Source organism: Diceros bicornis, chromosome X (assembly GCF_020826845.1).
Source record: "Diceros bicornis minor isolate mBicDic1 chromosome X, mDicBic1.mat.cur, whole genome shotgun sequence".
Lineage (NCBI taxonomy): Eukaryota > Metazoa > Chordata > Mammalia > Perissodactyla > Rhinocerotidae > Diceros > Diceros bicornis.
In genome coordinates, this window is record NC_080781.1 from 65,267,871 (window position 1) to 65,283,871 (window position 16,001).

At 44.2% G+C, this 16,001-nt stretch overlaps 1 protein-coding gene across 2 annotated transcripts; it reads right to left on the minus strand.

Annotated features, from left to right (window-relative positions):
* Positions 1–1,484: 1,484 nt before the first annotated feature.
* RPS4X (ribosomal protein S4 X-linked) lies at positions 1,485–7,080 on the minus strand. Of its 2 annotated transcripts, none has more exons than XM_058536179.1 (7): positions 7,044–7,080; positions 6,006–6,083; positions 5,311–5,491; positions 4,797–4,894; positions 3,388–3,559; positions 2,487–2,644; positions 1,485–1,656 (listed from the first exon to the last, which is right to left on the minus strand). In XM_058536179.1, the coding sequence occupies exons 1-7, from the start codon at positions 7,044–7,046 to the stop codon at positions 1,555–1,557; spliced, it is 792 nt and encodes a 263-aa protein (XP_058392162.1). In that variant the 5' UTR covers positions 7,047–7,080; the 3' UTR covers positions 1,485–1,554. The 2 variants fall into 2 exon arrangements, with proteins under 2 accessions (XP_058392162.1, XP_058392161.1); XM_058536178.1 differs by lacking the exon at positions 7,044–7,080 and adding an exon at positions 6,717–6,779.
* Between the last annotated feature and the right edge of the window lie 8,921 nt (positions 7,081–16,001).

Consider the following 16,001-nt stretch of genomic DNA (forward strand, 5'->3'; position numbering starts at 1 on the left):
AGCCCCTCATCAGAACTGCGTATCTTCACTCTTCGCAAGAGAACCACGGTGAAACGTGTCTGGCAAACCCACTTGCATACCCTTCTCCCACCTGATTTGGCAGGATGAAGCGGCTGCAGAAATGCCCTTTCTCCTGCTTAAGCAGAGGACTTGAGGCCCCAGCCAGTCGTGCTTTGGAGTCTGCAGTATGGAAGGGAGAGAAGCCCTTTGGGGCCAAATCTGGGCTTGGGAGACCCCTGGGCATGCCTTCTTCACCTGATTAGTTTGGATGTTGCTCAGTTCTTTGGCAAGACCACTATTCCGTGGCTCCTAACTCCAAGCCCAGGACCCAGCCAGGGGTGGAGATGCTACCCCAAGCCACAGCTCCTCAGCAGGCCTCCTCCTCCACTGGACCACAGGCCTGGGCACCAAGGACGACCATTAGACATGCCCAGTCAAATATGCAAAATGACTTTACACAGGGCCGCCCTGTGGCTTAGCGGTTAAGTGCGCGCGCTCCGCTGCTGGCGGCCCGGGGTTCGGATCCCGGGTGCGCACCAACGCATCGCTTCTCCGGCCATGCTGAGGCCGCGTCCCACATACAGCAACTAGAAGGATGTGCAGCTATGACATGCAGCTATTTACTGGGGCTTTGGGGGAAAAAACAAATAAATGAAATTAAAAAAAAAAAAAAGGCGGCAAAGGTAGTTTTGGTTTTTAGCAGGAAGACACACTTCAAAGGTATAACAGGAACAAGAGAGCTGGTTGAGAAGGTTGATGTCACAAGGCAGGGTAACTGATATTCCTGGAAGAGACCCAGGGCTTGAAATGAGGAACAGGTGTAAGAGCTGGCCCCTAGCAGCAGGGGTCCCTCTTTCTTGAGATTGGCAGGCAAGCCTGACACCACCCTTCACATTCAGGGAAGCAGGAACAAGTTGATTTTCCACATGAAGGTTGTTTTGCAGAGTCCTATGAGGAATGGGGTTGAGGACTACAATGGCAGCCAGAGAATGATAGAGGACTAAGTCCAAGTTAGTGCACTGCTTTGCAACATCAAGAGCCCGTACATTTATAATGACCTGTATCCACAGCTGGAGATTTTCACCCCGCATTTGGGGGCACACAGGAGTGGGAAAAACAGATGTGCCAGGCTTGTGGATGGGCTAGTGCAATAAAGACAAAAGAAAGGAGGGCACGTATTTTAAAAAGCCAAGAGGACCTAACAGGGTAGATGAGTTCTCGGCTAAGTCAAGGGGGTGACATTCTGGGCTTCCCTGGCTCTCACCACTCCTGGGTTAGTTGCTGCTCCTTCTTTACCAAGTTGGTATGCTCTCCCTCCCACCACCACCCAAGCCAACCTATAAGAGACACAGGAAAATCCACACTACAGAATGCCTAAACCTATCTGAAAATTCAATGGACTTTTCATGTAATATAGTAAAATAGTGGGAAACTATAAATTAAAACAAACAAAAAAAACCAAAGCACAACAAATGCCAAAGAGGTCGTTAATCACATTGTATTGACTTTCATTAAGTACAAAGACTCTTCCAATCAGGTCACCTAGAGATCATTTCACCCACTGCTTTGTTTGGCTGCCAGTCTCTTGTCTCTCTCTTCAGCAATGGTGAGGCGGATGCCCTTTCCACGGGGAAGAGAAATCCATGGTTTGTTGCCCTGGAGGAGAAAACAAGGAGAATCAAAACCTGCTGCACACTGGGCCCGCCCCGTGGCTTAGCGGTTAAGTGCGCGCGCTCCGCTCCTGGTGGCCCGGGTTCGGATCCCGGGCGCGCACCGACACACTGCTTCTCCGGCCATGCTGAGGCCGCGTCCCACATACAGCAACTAGAAGGATGTGAAGCTATGACATACAACTATCTACTGGGGCTTTGGGGGAGAAAAATAAATAAAAAAACAAGCAAACAAAAAACAAAAACAAACAAAAAAACCCTGCTACACACCAACTCCATTAGCAACTTGGCACATGCGACATTTGTCATGTCATTGAAAGGAACAAGCCCGTTTGTGAAAGTACTCAGCAGCAGCGGCTGCCTGAAGATACTCGGATGCTGGTTTATCAAGAAATACCCACTGCTTGGGCTGTTGGGGCCATTCTAGTAAACTTGCTGCTTACATATGTAGATGTGAACCACAACACCCTTCAAAATTAATGTCTTAGAGGTACTGAAGTAGTGTCCAAGGTTGCTTATTAGTTTAAAAAACAAACAAAAACCAAAACACCACAGGCACAAATTGAAGAACCTAACTACAAGGTATATTCATTTCATCACTCTGGCACATTTCACCAACCAAGGTTATCAGGTCCCCTGCTGATTCTGTGATACTGAAAAAGCACAGGTTTGCCCCAGCCTCGCTGTGTGAGCCCTATCCCAGAAGAGGCTTTATGCTAGGTTCAGTAGGGCCAGCCAGGAGCCAGGTGCTGCAATCCCAGCAGTACCTGAATTTACAGGTTTCCCCGACTAGAGGGAAGGAAAACCCAGACTTACTTTGCCAATAACGAAAATGTTGGAGAGCCGCGTGGCAAAGCTGTTGCCATTGGCATCTTTCACATGAACTACATCAAAAGAACCAGGGTGTCTCTCTCTGTTGGTGATCACACCAATTCTCCCCAGGTTAGCACCTCCGGTCACCATACACAGGTTACCTAGGCAGGAAGGAAGAAATAATGTGCTCAGAGCCAGGCACTGTGCAAACTCATAACCCAACGTAAAGAATGACAGAGACAGATCTAAAATGAAGTTTACTAATCCCTTTTCCCATTCGAATTTACCTTTATGGACCTGTTACCCGAGCTAGGACGGAGGGTCCTCTTAAGATCTGCCCCATCCCTCACGCAGACCTAACAAATGTAAACTCCATTGCACCCACCTTGCCAGGTCCTCACCATGTCTTGCCTATAGGATTGCTGTTCCTCCAAGGCACATTTCTCTGCTGCTGTTACTGACAGACTTTGGGGATGACAGCACTACAAAGGCTGTATCACAATTAAGCTTGTTTGCTTTCTGGTCTCTTTCCTGTCCAGCCCTCAAGCCATTTCCACAGATAGGGGAGCTTTTGAGACGTCTAGAGCAGGCTTGAGAATGTGTCTTTCATACCAGAACTCATCTCAGCCACCCAGAATATTCTGAGCATTTGGGCCTCTGGAAGCAAAAATACTATATACCTGGGCGTTGGAGCAGATACATTCCCTCACCTAGAGGGTCCAAACAAAACCCTGTACCCAGGCCCTGTGCAAGCCATAATACTTGCTTAAATTTTGATGAGAGAGACAGTGACAGAGAGGGGGGGCGGGTGGAGGGAGGGAGGGAGGGAGAGAGGGAGGGAAGCAAAGAAGAGCTCTTACAACCAGACTTTAAAGAGAACGCCCAGGTAGCAGAGGCCACTTACCAGTGTCAAACTTGATAAAATCGGTAATCTTGCCAGTCTCCAAATCAATCTGAATGGTGTCATTCACCTTGATGAGAGGATCAGGGTAGCGGATGGTGCGAGCGTCATGGGTCACCAGATGAGGGATTCCTTTTGTGCCCACAAAGATCTTTCTCACTTTGCACAATTTGTACTAGAAACATACAAGCGTTAGCCACCTTTAATCTAGCTCACATGCACTATGTTCCACAGTGGATGAAACAGTTCTTTCAAAGCCAGAAGTCACTGGCTTAAAAATGCAGTTAGCAGCTAAAGGCAACAGCCCTACACAAGAACCGTGAGTTTTCCGGACTGCAGCAGAATGGCGTCCCTGACTTTTCTTCCCACCCTCCATAAATTTATCTTGCACACTGACCACCCCTCTCTAGGCTAGGCTGGTCTTCCTATTATGTATTTTCCTTGTAGCACTGCATCACCTCCTTGTTAACGTCCAAGGCATTGAAGGCCCCACAACTTCATACCCCTGGATCACCCTCCTTTTCCCAGGCTGTTTGTTTAAGCCTCATGAGCCCTCTGAATTCTTCCCTCTGACTCCTCCTGATCACTCCCAACAAGTGCCTCTTAACGGCTCCTTAACTGCTCCCTCTACATCACAATTGAGTTTTGTCTCACAAACTGCAATTGTGTTACCAGTCCACCTTGATGCTACTGGACATGCCCACCAGCCTACTGATAACAAGGCAGCTAAGAAAATTAGGAGCTGAATCACTCAATTGAATTAACCCTCATTTACAGCCAATAATTCAAAAAGCCTTAAACTTTTGTGTAAAATCGTGACAACAAACTGGATTAAATAATCAATGTCTGTAATTTTTTGAGCTCTCTCAAATTAGCGCCCCAAGGATTATCAATCTCCTCCATTAACACTTTTCCCCTCCCCAGAGTAAAGCTAGACCCACAAATAGAGACATGACAAAGGGCCAATTGGATTGGACTGGATATTGGTTTTCTGGTCCCTTATCCTTAAAGGACCCATACTTCAGGAACACGTAAATGTTCCTACAAATCACTCTCTTTGCCTCTAAAATAGACAACCAGGAAGTCTCTGTTCATTTCTGCCATAAAAAAGAAAACAATCTGTTGAGGATGTTAGCTTCAAATGGGCTTCAATTATTAGATAACCAATAACAGATTGCTACATAGCTACTAGCAGCAAGACTTTCAACAACGTGATACAAAATTGCACATACAATACAATCTCGCCAAATTGTTAACTGGCTATTATTTCCAGGTATACAGTTACAAATAATCTTAAATCTACCTACCTCAACGCATTGGCATTGGACCAGCCAACGTACTTAATCCAGGCTCTAACTTATAACACCAAGTAATTTTACTGAATGAAGACCCAGCCTGCTCGCAACACTCACCTTGGCCTCCTCAGGTGTAATACGATGAACAGCAAAGCGACCCTTGGTGTCATAGATCAGCCGGAAATTCTCTCCGGTCTTGTCAATGCTGATGACATCTGATATCAAACAGTAACTACGGTTACTACAGTGACCCCCCCCTACCCTATGCTGAGTAAAACCACAGCACTATAAGAAAGAAAGAAAGAAAAAAAAAAAAACGCATATGCTTCCTATCTCAAATACTAACAAGGATTCTTAAGATTAATGATAATGACTAGCTAATCTTTAATGTTTCAAAACCCTGTTTTCACGACATGCAAAATTTAAAGTGAATTGAAATTTGGGTTTGAGAAATGAGTCATGATTATCTGCAGCCCTACAGTATGTAAGTAAAAAACTCAGAGGGAAGGTCATGCTTTATTTCTGAGAGACTGATAAAAGCCCACCACTATTCGATACGACTGCCATTTTGGAGAGGGAGATAAAACAGTCAATAGGAGCCACCACCAAGTGCCCACCACTAACCACTTACCCATAAAACCAGCAGGGTAGGTTATATCAGTTCGGACCTTGCCATCAATCTTAATGAACCGCTGCATGCAAATCTTCTTTACTTCATCTCCTGTTAGGGCATACTTAAGTCTGTTCCTTAGGAAAATGATGAGGGGGAGACATTCTCTCAGCTTATGGGGACCGGTAGATGGACGAGGAGCCTGTAAAATGATAAAAACTATTGTTGGGATTCACTCAAACCCACTTCCCAAGTCTTGAGATCCATTAACTAGACACCAGACTGTCCATCACCCCCAAATTTGGGTAAATGAGGTGTTCAAAGCTTACAAAACTATTTCAGACTTTAAAGTTCTACCTCATTTTCCCCCTTCAGAGGACCAGGCCCATTAAAAACTAAATCTGAGTCCTAAGTCCATTTAAGTGTACTATGTGGTATGTGGAATAAGACACAGAAATATCAAGAGGTAGGGTGCAGCTAGATAGCACAGGGCCTTCAAGAACACTCTTCCCCTAGCTCTGCCCCAAAATGATTTATGGGAGGCACTTCAAGAAACATTATGGATATAGTAATCAGGGATGCCTGACACACAAAGGAGCTGTATAAAATATATCCCTTAAATGTCAATTATATCTCAATAAAACTGGAAAAAAGAAAACATGTCCCTTAAGATATTTACAATATATAAAACATGCTTACAATATAACAATACTTACAAACACTCCTGTCAATTTATCCAGCATCCAATGCTTTGGAGCTGCTACACGCTTCAGATGTTTCTTGGGACCACGAGCCTGAAGGACAGTTTTAGATTTTAATGCTGTTAGATGGTTTTAGGTTTTCTCAACAGATTACAAAATCTAGTAACTTCTTGAAAGCACAGGGCCATGATAAAAGGCAGAGAAGCAAACGTATACAGTGTATCTAGCAAATACTATAGGCTCCGTAAACTGCAACCGGCCTTCTCATTGTACAGAGAACACTAATTGATTATTAGTATCTTTGAGAACTAAGTATTTTCATGTTACTGCTTAAAAGCGTGTCTGCTTCTAGACACTGTTTTTTCTAGGACACTATGCTGGTGAAATATCCAGGGGTTGGACCTCATGGTAAACAGCCAGCCAGCAAGAGAAATGGACTAGAACCCAATCTGTGCTTCTACTTGATAATTAAATAGAAAAGTTTTCGCAATATAGAACCGTCTGGTTTTGAAGTGTCTGGTGCGAGATTAATCTGATCTCAGAACAACCACGTGCCAACAGCTGCTCCCTCGTACTCTAAAGCCAAAAGCTGAGACCAGCCTTCACTTTAAAGTCCGGAAGGAAGCCTTTTTAATGCTGTGTACAGATGCTTACCCGCCACACTACGTAAAGTCAGGCAGTGCCAAAAAGACAACAACGAAGCAAATGATTCTCCGCTGGCCGTACCCGGCGCTCACCCGCCCCAGGCCCGCCGTCTGCCCTCCGGGCCCACATGCGGCTCCGGCCTGGGAATCAAGTCGCTCCTCCCAGGGTCGCAGGATGCGTGGCCGGGCGTGGCCGGGCCAGAGAGCGAGGCCTTCCCGCCAGCAGCGCCGATTCCCCAACCTCCGGGGCCAGCATTCGCCCTCCAGCCCGCCTGGGCCAACGTGGCAGGCCGAATTCCCTTCGCCTCCGCCCGTCCAACCCCTGCGAGAGCCCCGAAGCCCCAGGCGGCCCCGGCCCCGGGAGGATGGAGGCTGATCGTCCCCAGAGCTCCCGAAAGAGCAACCTTACCATGGCTGCGCTAGGCACGAAAAGAGGACCGCTTTCTTCCGGTGCGCGGAGAAAAGAAGGTCGGAGGCTGCGCGCGCCGGCGCCTCGGAAGCTCCGCCCAGTTCCGCCCTTTTCTGGCGCTCCGGGATTCTATCTTGCCACCTGCTGGTGGGAGGTCGTAGGTTCGGAGCTTGGGAACCCCCGCCGAAAAAGGGGCGTCTGCAAGGGACAATTTCCCCCCTACCTTTTCCCGCTCTCGCTCCTCCAGTATTTGCTGAGCGCTTCTGGTGCGCCTGGTTTTGTTAGGTGCTGGAAATACAAAGATGAGCTAGACAAGTTCCCTGCCTTCGAGGAGAGTGCGAAGTGAGGTTACTTTAAGTCCCACATACACATGATTATATAATACATTTTAATAAATATTTGCTATTATTTCTTAAACATATTTTGTCTGTCCCTTCTTCCAAGTTCCCTCGAGCCAGCCAACCTGCCTATACTATAAGTTGGGAAGAAGCAACATTTGTTTTCCTCTCTCTCTCTTTTTTTTTTTTGTGAGGCGATCAGCCCTATGCTAACATCTGCCAATCCTCCTCTTTTTTGGTGAGGAAGATTGGCCCTGGGCTAACATCCGTGCCCATCTTCCTGCACTTTATATGGGACGCCGCCACAGCATGGCTTGCCAAGCAGTGCGTCAGTGCGCGCCCGGGATCTGGGATCCGAACCAGAGAACCCCAGGGCGCCGCAGCGGAGCCCGCGCACTTAAGTGCTTGCACCAACGGGCCGGCCCATTTTTTCCTCTCTTGCTTCTCTGCAGATTGCCAAGGGGGTGGGGTGTCGGGGGCTGGGAGGGTAGGATCCCTGCTTGAACCTTGGCGCCCTGCCCCTTGCCTCCTGTACAATGCATTTGGCACTTATTATAAAGTCTCAGGGAAGGAGGGGACATTAGAGACCATCAGTTATCTAACTAAAACTTAGATCTGATCATGCTATTTCCCTACTTTGAAACTGCCCTTGGCCCTCCTGCCTGGCCCCTCAGGTCCCTCTGCCTGTCACCTGCTGCCTCCTGCACCTGGACACCCATTTCCCTTCCCCCATCCCAAACCTCAAAGCTTAAGCCACTACAAGCTATTACTGCTCTGAGAAAGCTGCCTCTTTCAAGCCTCCTGCCTGTGGACCCGATGATTCCTCAGCTTGGAACTCCCATGGACAGCCCAACCCCTTTCCTGGGCACCTAATCCCACTCCTAAACCTTGGAGATACATACAGCTCAAGTCCCTCTGGCTCTGTGAGCCCACGGTCCCAACAGGAAGGGTCAATGCCCCATTCTTTTTCCCCTGAGCCCTCCGTTCAAACTCGATGACAGCACTTAGCACATTGAGTTGGTTTCCTTGACTGGTTTCCTTGTTTGTCCTGCACCAGACTGTAAGCATCTCCGTGACAGAGCCTGCCCTAATTCATCTGAGCAGGTCCTTTGCCACCTAACAGACAGCTTGGCACTATGTCCAGCACTTGGTAAATACTTGTTGAATGAATAAACTGAGTCAACATCCCACCCATTGTGCCAAGTCTGAAGACTATCCCTGAGAGCATCCAGCCTGTACTCGAACTCTTCCCACCGTGGGGTCAAGTTCCTGGCTCAGGAGGTTCCATTTTGTATGTCTCTGTCTCTACCCCCCCTTACCCCTCAGCAGTCTGCAGAGGAGCAAGAGAGAAAAAAATCGTTGGCTCTTCTCAACCAGACAGTATTAACTAGGAGGGCAGGAACTCCTCTTTGTCTAAAATGAGGTCCATAGTAAAGCATGCTATAAGTGATTACTGGAAAGAAGGGGCAGCTGATTGGAGGTGTTAGGTCTGGAAATACGAAGATGAGCTAGGCAAGTTCCCTGCCTTTTAGGAGAGCACAAAGCGAGGTTACTTTAAGTCCCACATACACATGATTATATAATACGTTTTAATAAATAATATTATTTCTTAAACATATTTTGATGAGAGAGAAAGGGAAGGTGATGAGACAATGGAAGGTGGATTTCGAGTTTTTCAGTCTGAGGGCACTGGGAAGATGGTGGTGCAGCTAACAGAAATGAAGGGAGTTGATTTGGAAGTGAGGAATAACCACGGGCCTTCCAGCTACAGAGGATAGCAGAAATGGCTAGAGCTGCAGATCTTACTTAATCAAGATCACACAGTCAGTTAGGGGTAGGGGTGGGGTGGGGTGGGGTGAGGGGGCTAGTCTCTTGCTTCCCAGGTCAGTGGTTGGTTTGTTTTTGTACCATAGCTTGTCAAAGGACTTGAGGGAATCAAAGCACCTTTTTTAGGATTTTTTTCCATGTCAATTTGTATTTATGCACAAATGACATTCTAACAACAATAAAGGGAATTTGGAAAGAGCTAAGAAAATCATAAACAGTACCTCCCCAAGCACCCTAAACACATCATCTGTATTCATTTGTTCCTGTTCCTGTTCTCATTCGGATCAGTTTGTGTGCATGCATACTTTTACATAATTTTAGTCCTAGCGTACATACCATTTTGTATTCTGCTTTTATTATATTATAAACACTTTCTGAGTTGCTACATAATCTTCATAATTATTATTTTAACAGCTACATCATATTTCATTAAATGGATGTCCCATAATTAATAAAAGTTCTCTATTGTGGAACATTTAGTTTTTTGCACTGTCTTTATTATGAACGTTGCCACAGTGAACAGTTTCCTTCATATGGCTTTTTCCTTCAGTCAAATGATTTCCTCAGAATAAATCCATTCCTTCACCCAACATTTATTGAGTGTCTACTCTGTGTCAAGTTCTGTATTATGAACCGGGAATGCAGAGATGATTAAGATCTAGTTCCTGCTCTCAAGGAATTCACATTACAATGGAGAGGCAGGCTGGCAGGAGGGAATGCAGAGCCAGGAGTAGCTCATCAGAGAAAAGATGGTGGTGAGGCAATTTGGAGCACAGAGGGCTGCTAAATCTTGAGAATCTTGGACTTTAGCCTCTAGGTAGACAATGGGAATCGTTGAAAGATTTTAAGGAGGACAAGATCAGCTTTGTGCTTTAGAAAGATAACTCTGGGGCCGGCCCCGTGGCTTAGCGGTTAAGTGCGCGCGCTCCGCTACTGGTGGTCCGGGTTCGGATCCTGGGCGGGCACCCAGGCGCCGCTTCTCCGGCCATGCTGAGGCCATGTCCCACATACAGCAACTAGAAGGACGTGCAACTATGACGTACAACTATCTACTGGGTCTTTGGGGGGGGGGAAGGAGGAGGATTGGCAATAGATGTTAGCTCAGAGCCGGTCTTCCTCAGCAAAAAGAGGAGGATTAGCATGGATGTTATCTCAGGGCTGATCTTCCTCACAAAAAAAAAAGAAAGATAACTCTGACTGCTCCCTACAAGTACGATGGTTTGAAGGAAGTGTGAGTAGCTTGGAGGAGATGGGTCAGGGCTATTTCAACAATACAAGCAAGAAACAGAAGGATGAGGCCCAGGTTTGTGACTGTGGGACGGAGGAGTGGGGGCCAGATTCAAAAGACATTGCAGATAGCGTATTGGCAGGATGTGACTGGGAAATGACGAATGTGCAGGGGTAAGGGACAAGGAGGTAATTAGGTTGACTCCCAGGTTTCTGGCTTGGTGACTCAGTGGCACATTCACTGGGAACAAGGAAGAGGCATGCTTGGTGTGACACGTGGGTCTGAGGAGAGGGGACATCAGACTGGAGTTGTCTTATAGACACAGGTCTGAGCTCAGGCACATGGTCTAGGCTGGAGTCGTGCATTTGGGAGAACTGGTCCATCTGTGCTCAGTCCCTGGGAGTGGCTGACAGTAACTGTTGGAAAGGGGAGCACTACGTTAAGAGTCTGAACACTTTGATAGTAACATCCGTGTGTTGCCAAAAACCTTTCTCAGAGGATCCTCAAAATTTTACTATACTAGTGCCAACCTGGTAATTACTTATTTTTAACTTTTACTAATGTACTTGTTTAAATTTGCACTTAAAAATATCACTAGTGAGATTGAACATTTTGTCATATGCTTGTTTACTCATTCCATTTCCTCTGGTGTGAAGTAGCTCTGCCCATTTATCTTTGGTGGACATGTTTTTCTGATGGATTTGCATGAGTGCTTTATAGAATATAGAAGTTCATCTTTTGTCATAATTGAGGCAGATATTTTTATCAATTGGTTATTTTCCTCTTGGTTATATTTTTCTATGTACAAAGCTTCAAAATTTTATATAGCCAAATCTGTTTTTATTTTGGTGAGGAAGATTGGCCCTGAGCTAACATCCATTGCCAATCTTCCTCTTTTTGCTTGAGGAAGATTACCCCTGTGCTAACATCTGTGCCAATCTTCCTCTGTTATGCATATGGGACGCCACCGCAGCATGGCTTGATGATCGGTGTGTAGGTCTGCACCCGGGATCTGAACCCGCGAATCCTGGGCCACCAAAGTGGAGCACACAAACTTAACCACTACACCACCGGGCCAGCCCCTCAATTCTTTTTAATAACATATTTAATTCTTTATCAACTTGTGGTTGATAAAGATAAATAGAATAAACAGAAAAAAGTTCTATTTTTTCCCCAAATGGCTAACCAATTTTCGCACTGCATTATATTGAATGATCTTTCTCTTCTCTGTTGTTTTTTAAGAACTGCTTTAGCACATAATAAATGAAATCATATGGTACTGTACATGCTTCTATTTCTGTAAGTGTGGGCGTGGGAGATGGAGTCTCTGGTGAGTAGAGAACTGAGACATATGTCCCCAGCATCCTGTTCCAGATTACCAGAGGGAAGGGACGTGTATGAGTGGTTCATGGTTCTAAGTCATGCCATGAGTGGAGCAGTCCAAGCCTCTCACTCTCCCTCTTAAAGAGTAGCCCTTCATGCCTCATATTCCCTCATCAACTTATTGTCAACAATCAATGAAGCAACACAGCCTACTCCTCCATTTCTCACATTGCTGGGAAGACAGTAAGGCAGAGTGGAAAGAGAACAATTTGAATTTGTCTCTGTGTGCCCTTCAGCAAGTGGCTTCATCTCTCGGAAACACAGGTTCCCTATCTGGAAAATAGGCATAGCAATACTTACTCCTGAGTTTATTGTAAGGATCATACATAACGTATCAAATGCATAGAACATAGTAGTGGCTCAATCAATGAAGTGGTGCTCCAATTCCCTCCTGGCCTTTTCTGGCTACTCCATTGTTTTTTTTGTGTGTGTGAGGAAGATCAGCCCTAAGCTAACATCCATGCCAATCCTCCTCTTTTTGCTGAGGAAGACCAGCTCTGAGCTAACATCTATTGCCAATCCTCCTCCTTTTTTTTCCCCAAAGCCCCAGTAGATAGTTGTATGTCATAGTTGCACATCCTTCTAGTTGCTGTATGTGGGACGCGGCCTCAGCACGGCCAGAGAAGTGGTGCGTCAGTGCGTGCCAGGGATCCGAAGCCGGGCTGCCAGTAGGGGAGCACCCGCACTTAACTGCTAAGCCACAGGGCCCCAATCCCCCTTGCCCCCAGCCCGTGGTAACTTCTATTCTACTTTCTGTCTCTACGTGAATTTGCCTATTCTAGGTATCTTATACAAGTGGAATCATACAGTATTTGTCCTTTTGTGTCTGGCTTATTTCACTTAGCATAATGTTTTGAAGATTCATCCATATTTCACAATTTAATTCCTTTTTAAGTCTGAGTAATATACCATTGCATGTAAACATCACATTTTATTTATCCATTCATCTGTTGATGGACATTTGGGTCGTTTCCACCTTTGGCTATTGTGAATACTGCTGCGATGAATATTGGTGTACAAGTATCTGTTTGAGTTCCTTCTTTCATTTCTTTTGGGTCTATACCTACAAATGGAATTGCTGGATCATATGGTAATTCTATGCTTAACTTTTTGAGAAACTGCCTAATTGTTCTCCACAGTGGCTGCACCATTTTACACTCTCATCAGGAATGCGCGAGGGTTCCAAATTTCTTCATGTCTTCACCAACACTTGTTATTTTCCATTTTTAAATAAATAGTAGCTATTCTAATGGATGTAGAGTGGTATCTCGTGGTTTTGATTTGAGTTTCCCTAATGATTTGTGATGTTGAGCATCTTTTCATGTGCTTATTGGCCGTTTGTATATCATCTTTGGAGAAACACCTATTCAAGTCCTTTGCCTTTTATTGAATTGGGTTTTTTGTTGTTGTTGAGTTGTAGGAGTGCTTTATATATTCTGGATACTAATCCTGTATCATATATATGATTTAAAAATATTTTCTCCCACTCTATGTGTTGTCTTTTCACTGTCTTAAGTCCTTTGATGCACAAATATTTTTAATTTTGATGAAGTACAATTTATCTATTTTTTCTTTTGTTGCCTGTGAAGGCCAGTCTTTTATTTTATTTTTGCTGCAGAAGATCAGCCCTGAGCTAACATCTGATGCAAATCTTGCTCTTTTTTCTGAGGAAGACTGGCCCTGAGCTAACATCCATGCCCATCTTCCTCTACTTTACGTGGGACGCCACCACAGCGTGGCTGGACAAGCAGTGCGTCAGTGTGCTCCCCAGATCTGAACCGGCGAACTCCGGGCTGCCGCAGCCGCATTTAACCGCTTGCGCCACCAGGCTGGCCCCGAGTCTTTTAAATTTTCGCCATTCTGATAGATGTGTAGTGGTATATTATTGTGGTTTTATTTTGTGTTTCCCTCATAACTAATGATGCTCAATGTCTTTTCATGTGCTTTTTTGCCATCCATATATCTTCTTTGGTGAAATATCTGTTCAGATGTTTTTTATTTATTTATTTATTTATTTATTTATTTATTTATTTATTTATTTGCTGAGGAAGATTTGTCCTGAGCTAACATTTGTTGCCAATCTTCCTCTTTTTGGTATGTGAGTCACTGCCACAGAATGGCCACTGACAGACGACTGGTGTAGGTCCGTGCCTGGGAGCTGAATCCAGCCCGCCTAAGCGGAGCACACTGAACTTAACCACTAGGCCACCGGGGCTGGCCCACTGTTCAAATGTTTTGCCCATTTTTCAAAATTGGGCTGTTTATTTTCTTATTATCACATTTAGGAGTTCTTTTAATATTCTGGATGCACATCCTTTATCAGACATGTGATTTGCAAATATTTTCTCCAAGTTTGTGGTTTGTCTTTTCATTTTTTTTAACAGTGTCTTTCAAAAAGCAGAAGTACTTAATTATGATGAAGACCAATTTATCAGTTTTTCTCCTTGTGTGGATTATGCTTTGAGTATTGTATCTAAGAAATCTTTGTCTAACCTAAGGTCACACAGATTTTATCCTATGATTTCTTCTAGAAATTTATTAGTTTTAGATTTTACATTTAGGTCCATGATCCATTTCATTTTAAGTTTTGTATATGAGACAAGATATAGATAGAGTTTCATTTTACTGCTTATGGATATCCAATTGTTCCAGAACCATTTGCGGAAAAGATAATTCCCTTTGGCCACCTCTGGCTACTTCCTCATTAAGCTTTTAAAAAAATTATTTTTAATCACATAAGTCACAGATGGATATATTTTCTTTGTAAAATATAAAATCACTTTTGATCACTTTTACACCTGATCTTGCTTCCTCCCACACTCCCCACCAGGTAACAACTCTAACATCATCAATTTGAGGTGTATCCTTTCAGATATTTTTCTACACATGGGTATCCATCCATCCATCCATCTATCTATCTATCTATCTATCTATCCATCCATATATATGTATATGTAATATTGTATGTTTTGTTTTGTTTAAATAGGATCACCCCATGTGTATCATTCTGAATTTAGCTTTTTGGTGTATAACAACGCCTCTCAGAGATCTTTCCATGTCAGACCATAGAGATTTACTTCATTTTCTTTAGCTGTTTCATAATATCACTATACCTTATTTCATTTCACCATCGCCTTATTGATGAATATTTAGGTAATTTCTATTTTTTTCTACTGCTATAAACAATGCTGTAGATGACCATTCCTGAACCTGCTTTGGGTGCACCTGTACATTTCTCTAGGTAGATACTGAGAAGTGGAATTTATGCAACAAATGTATGTATAACACTTATTATATGCTAAGTGCTGTTCTACATGTTTTACATGTATGGATTTATTTAATCCTCACAACAACCCCATTTTTTTATCCTTGTTTTACAGATGAGGAAACCAAGGCACAGAGAGGTTAAACAATTTACCGAAGGTCACACAGCTAGTCAATAGCAGGGCCAGGATTTAAACTCAGATAGTTTGGATCTAGAGTTCAGTTTGCTGGGTCGTAGGACATGGACATTTTCTATTTTAAAAGACCTGCCAGGGGCTGGCCTGGTGGTGTAGTGGTTAAGTTCCCATGCTCCACTTGGGCAGCCTGGGATTCTCAGGTTCAGATCTTGGGTGTGGACCTACACTACTCATCAAGCCATGCTGTGGTGGTGTCCCACGTGCAAAATAGAGGAAGATGGGCACAGACGTTAGCTCAGGGCTAATCTTCCTCATGAAAAAAAATAAAATAAAATAAAAGACCTGTTTTTTTTTTTTTAAAAAAAGACCTACCAAATTGACCTCCAAAGAGGCTATATGAATTGCACTCCCATCAGCAGTGTATGAGAGTATTCATTTCCCTTTATCCTTACTAACACTTAAATCTTTAATAATAGCATTTTTTTCTGATTATTGATAACAATGTGTAACAATGACTGATGTTTTTTGAACATTTAACACGTTCTAGTGCTGTACTAAACACTATACACTTTCTTTTCTTTCACTCACCTTGCTTTACTTTTCCTCATAGTACAGTCTCTGCTGATATATGTTAATTAGTGTGTTTATTTACTGTCTCTCTCCCCCTGCTAGAATATCAGCTTACTGAGAGCAAAGATTTAGTCTGTCTTGTTCACTGCTATCCTCAACACCTGGAACTAAATGTTTGTTGACTGACTGACTGACTAAACAAGTGAAAACC

Coding starts and splice junctions, on each gene's coding strand:
- RPS4X (XM_058536178.1), bottom strand. CDS start 6,764: ATGTGGGCCCGGAGGGCAGACGGCGGGCCTGGGGCGGGTGAGCGCCGG. Junction 6,084..6,716: donor CTGGGGCGGGTGAGCGCCGG/GTACGGCCAGCG, acceptor ACTGTCCTTCAG/GCTCGTGGTCCCAAGAAACA. Junction 3,560..4,796: donor TTACACCTGAGGAGGCCAAG/GTGAGTGTTGCG, acceptor GTATGTTTCTAG/TACAAATTGTGCAAAGTGAG.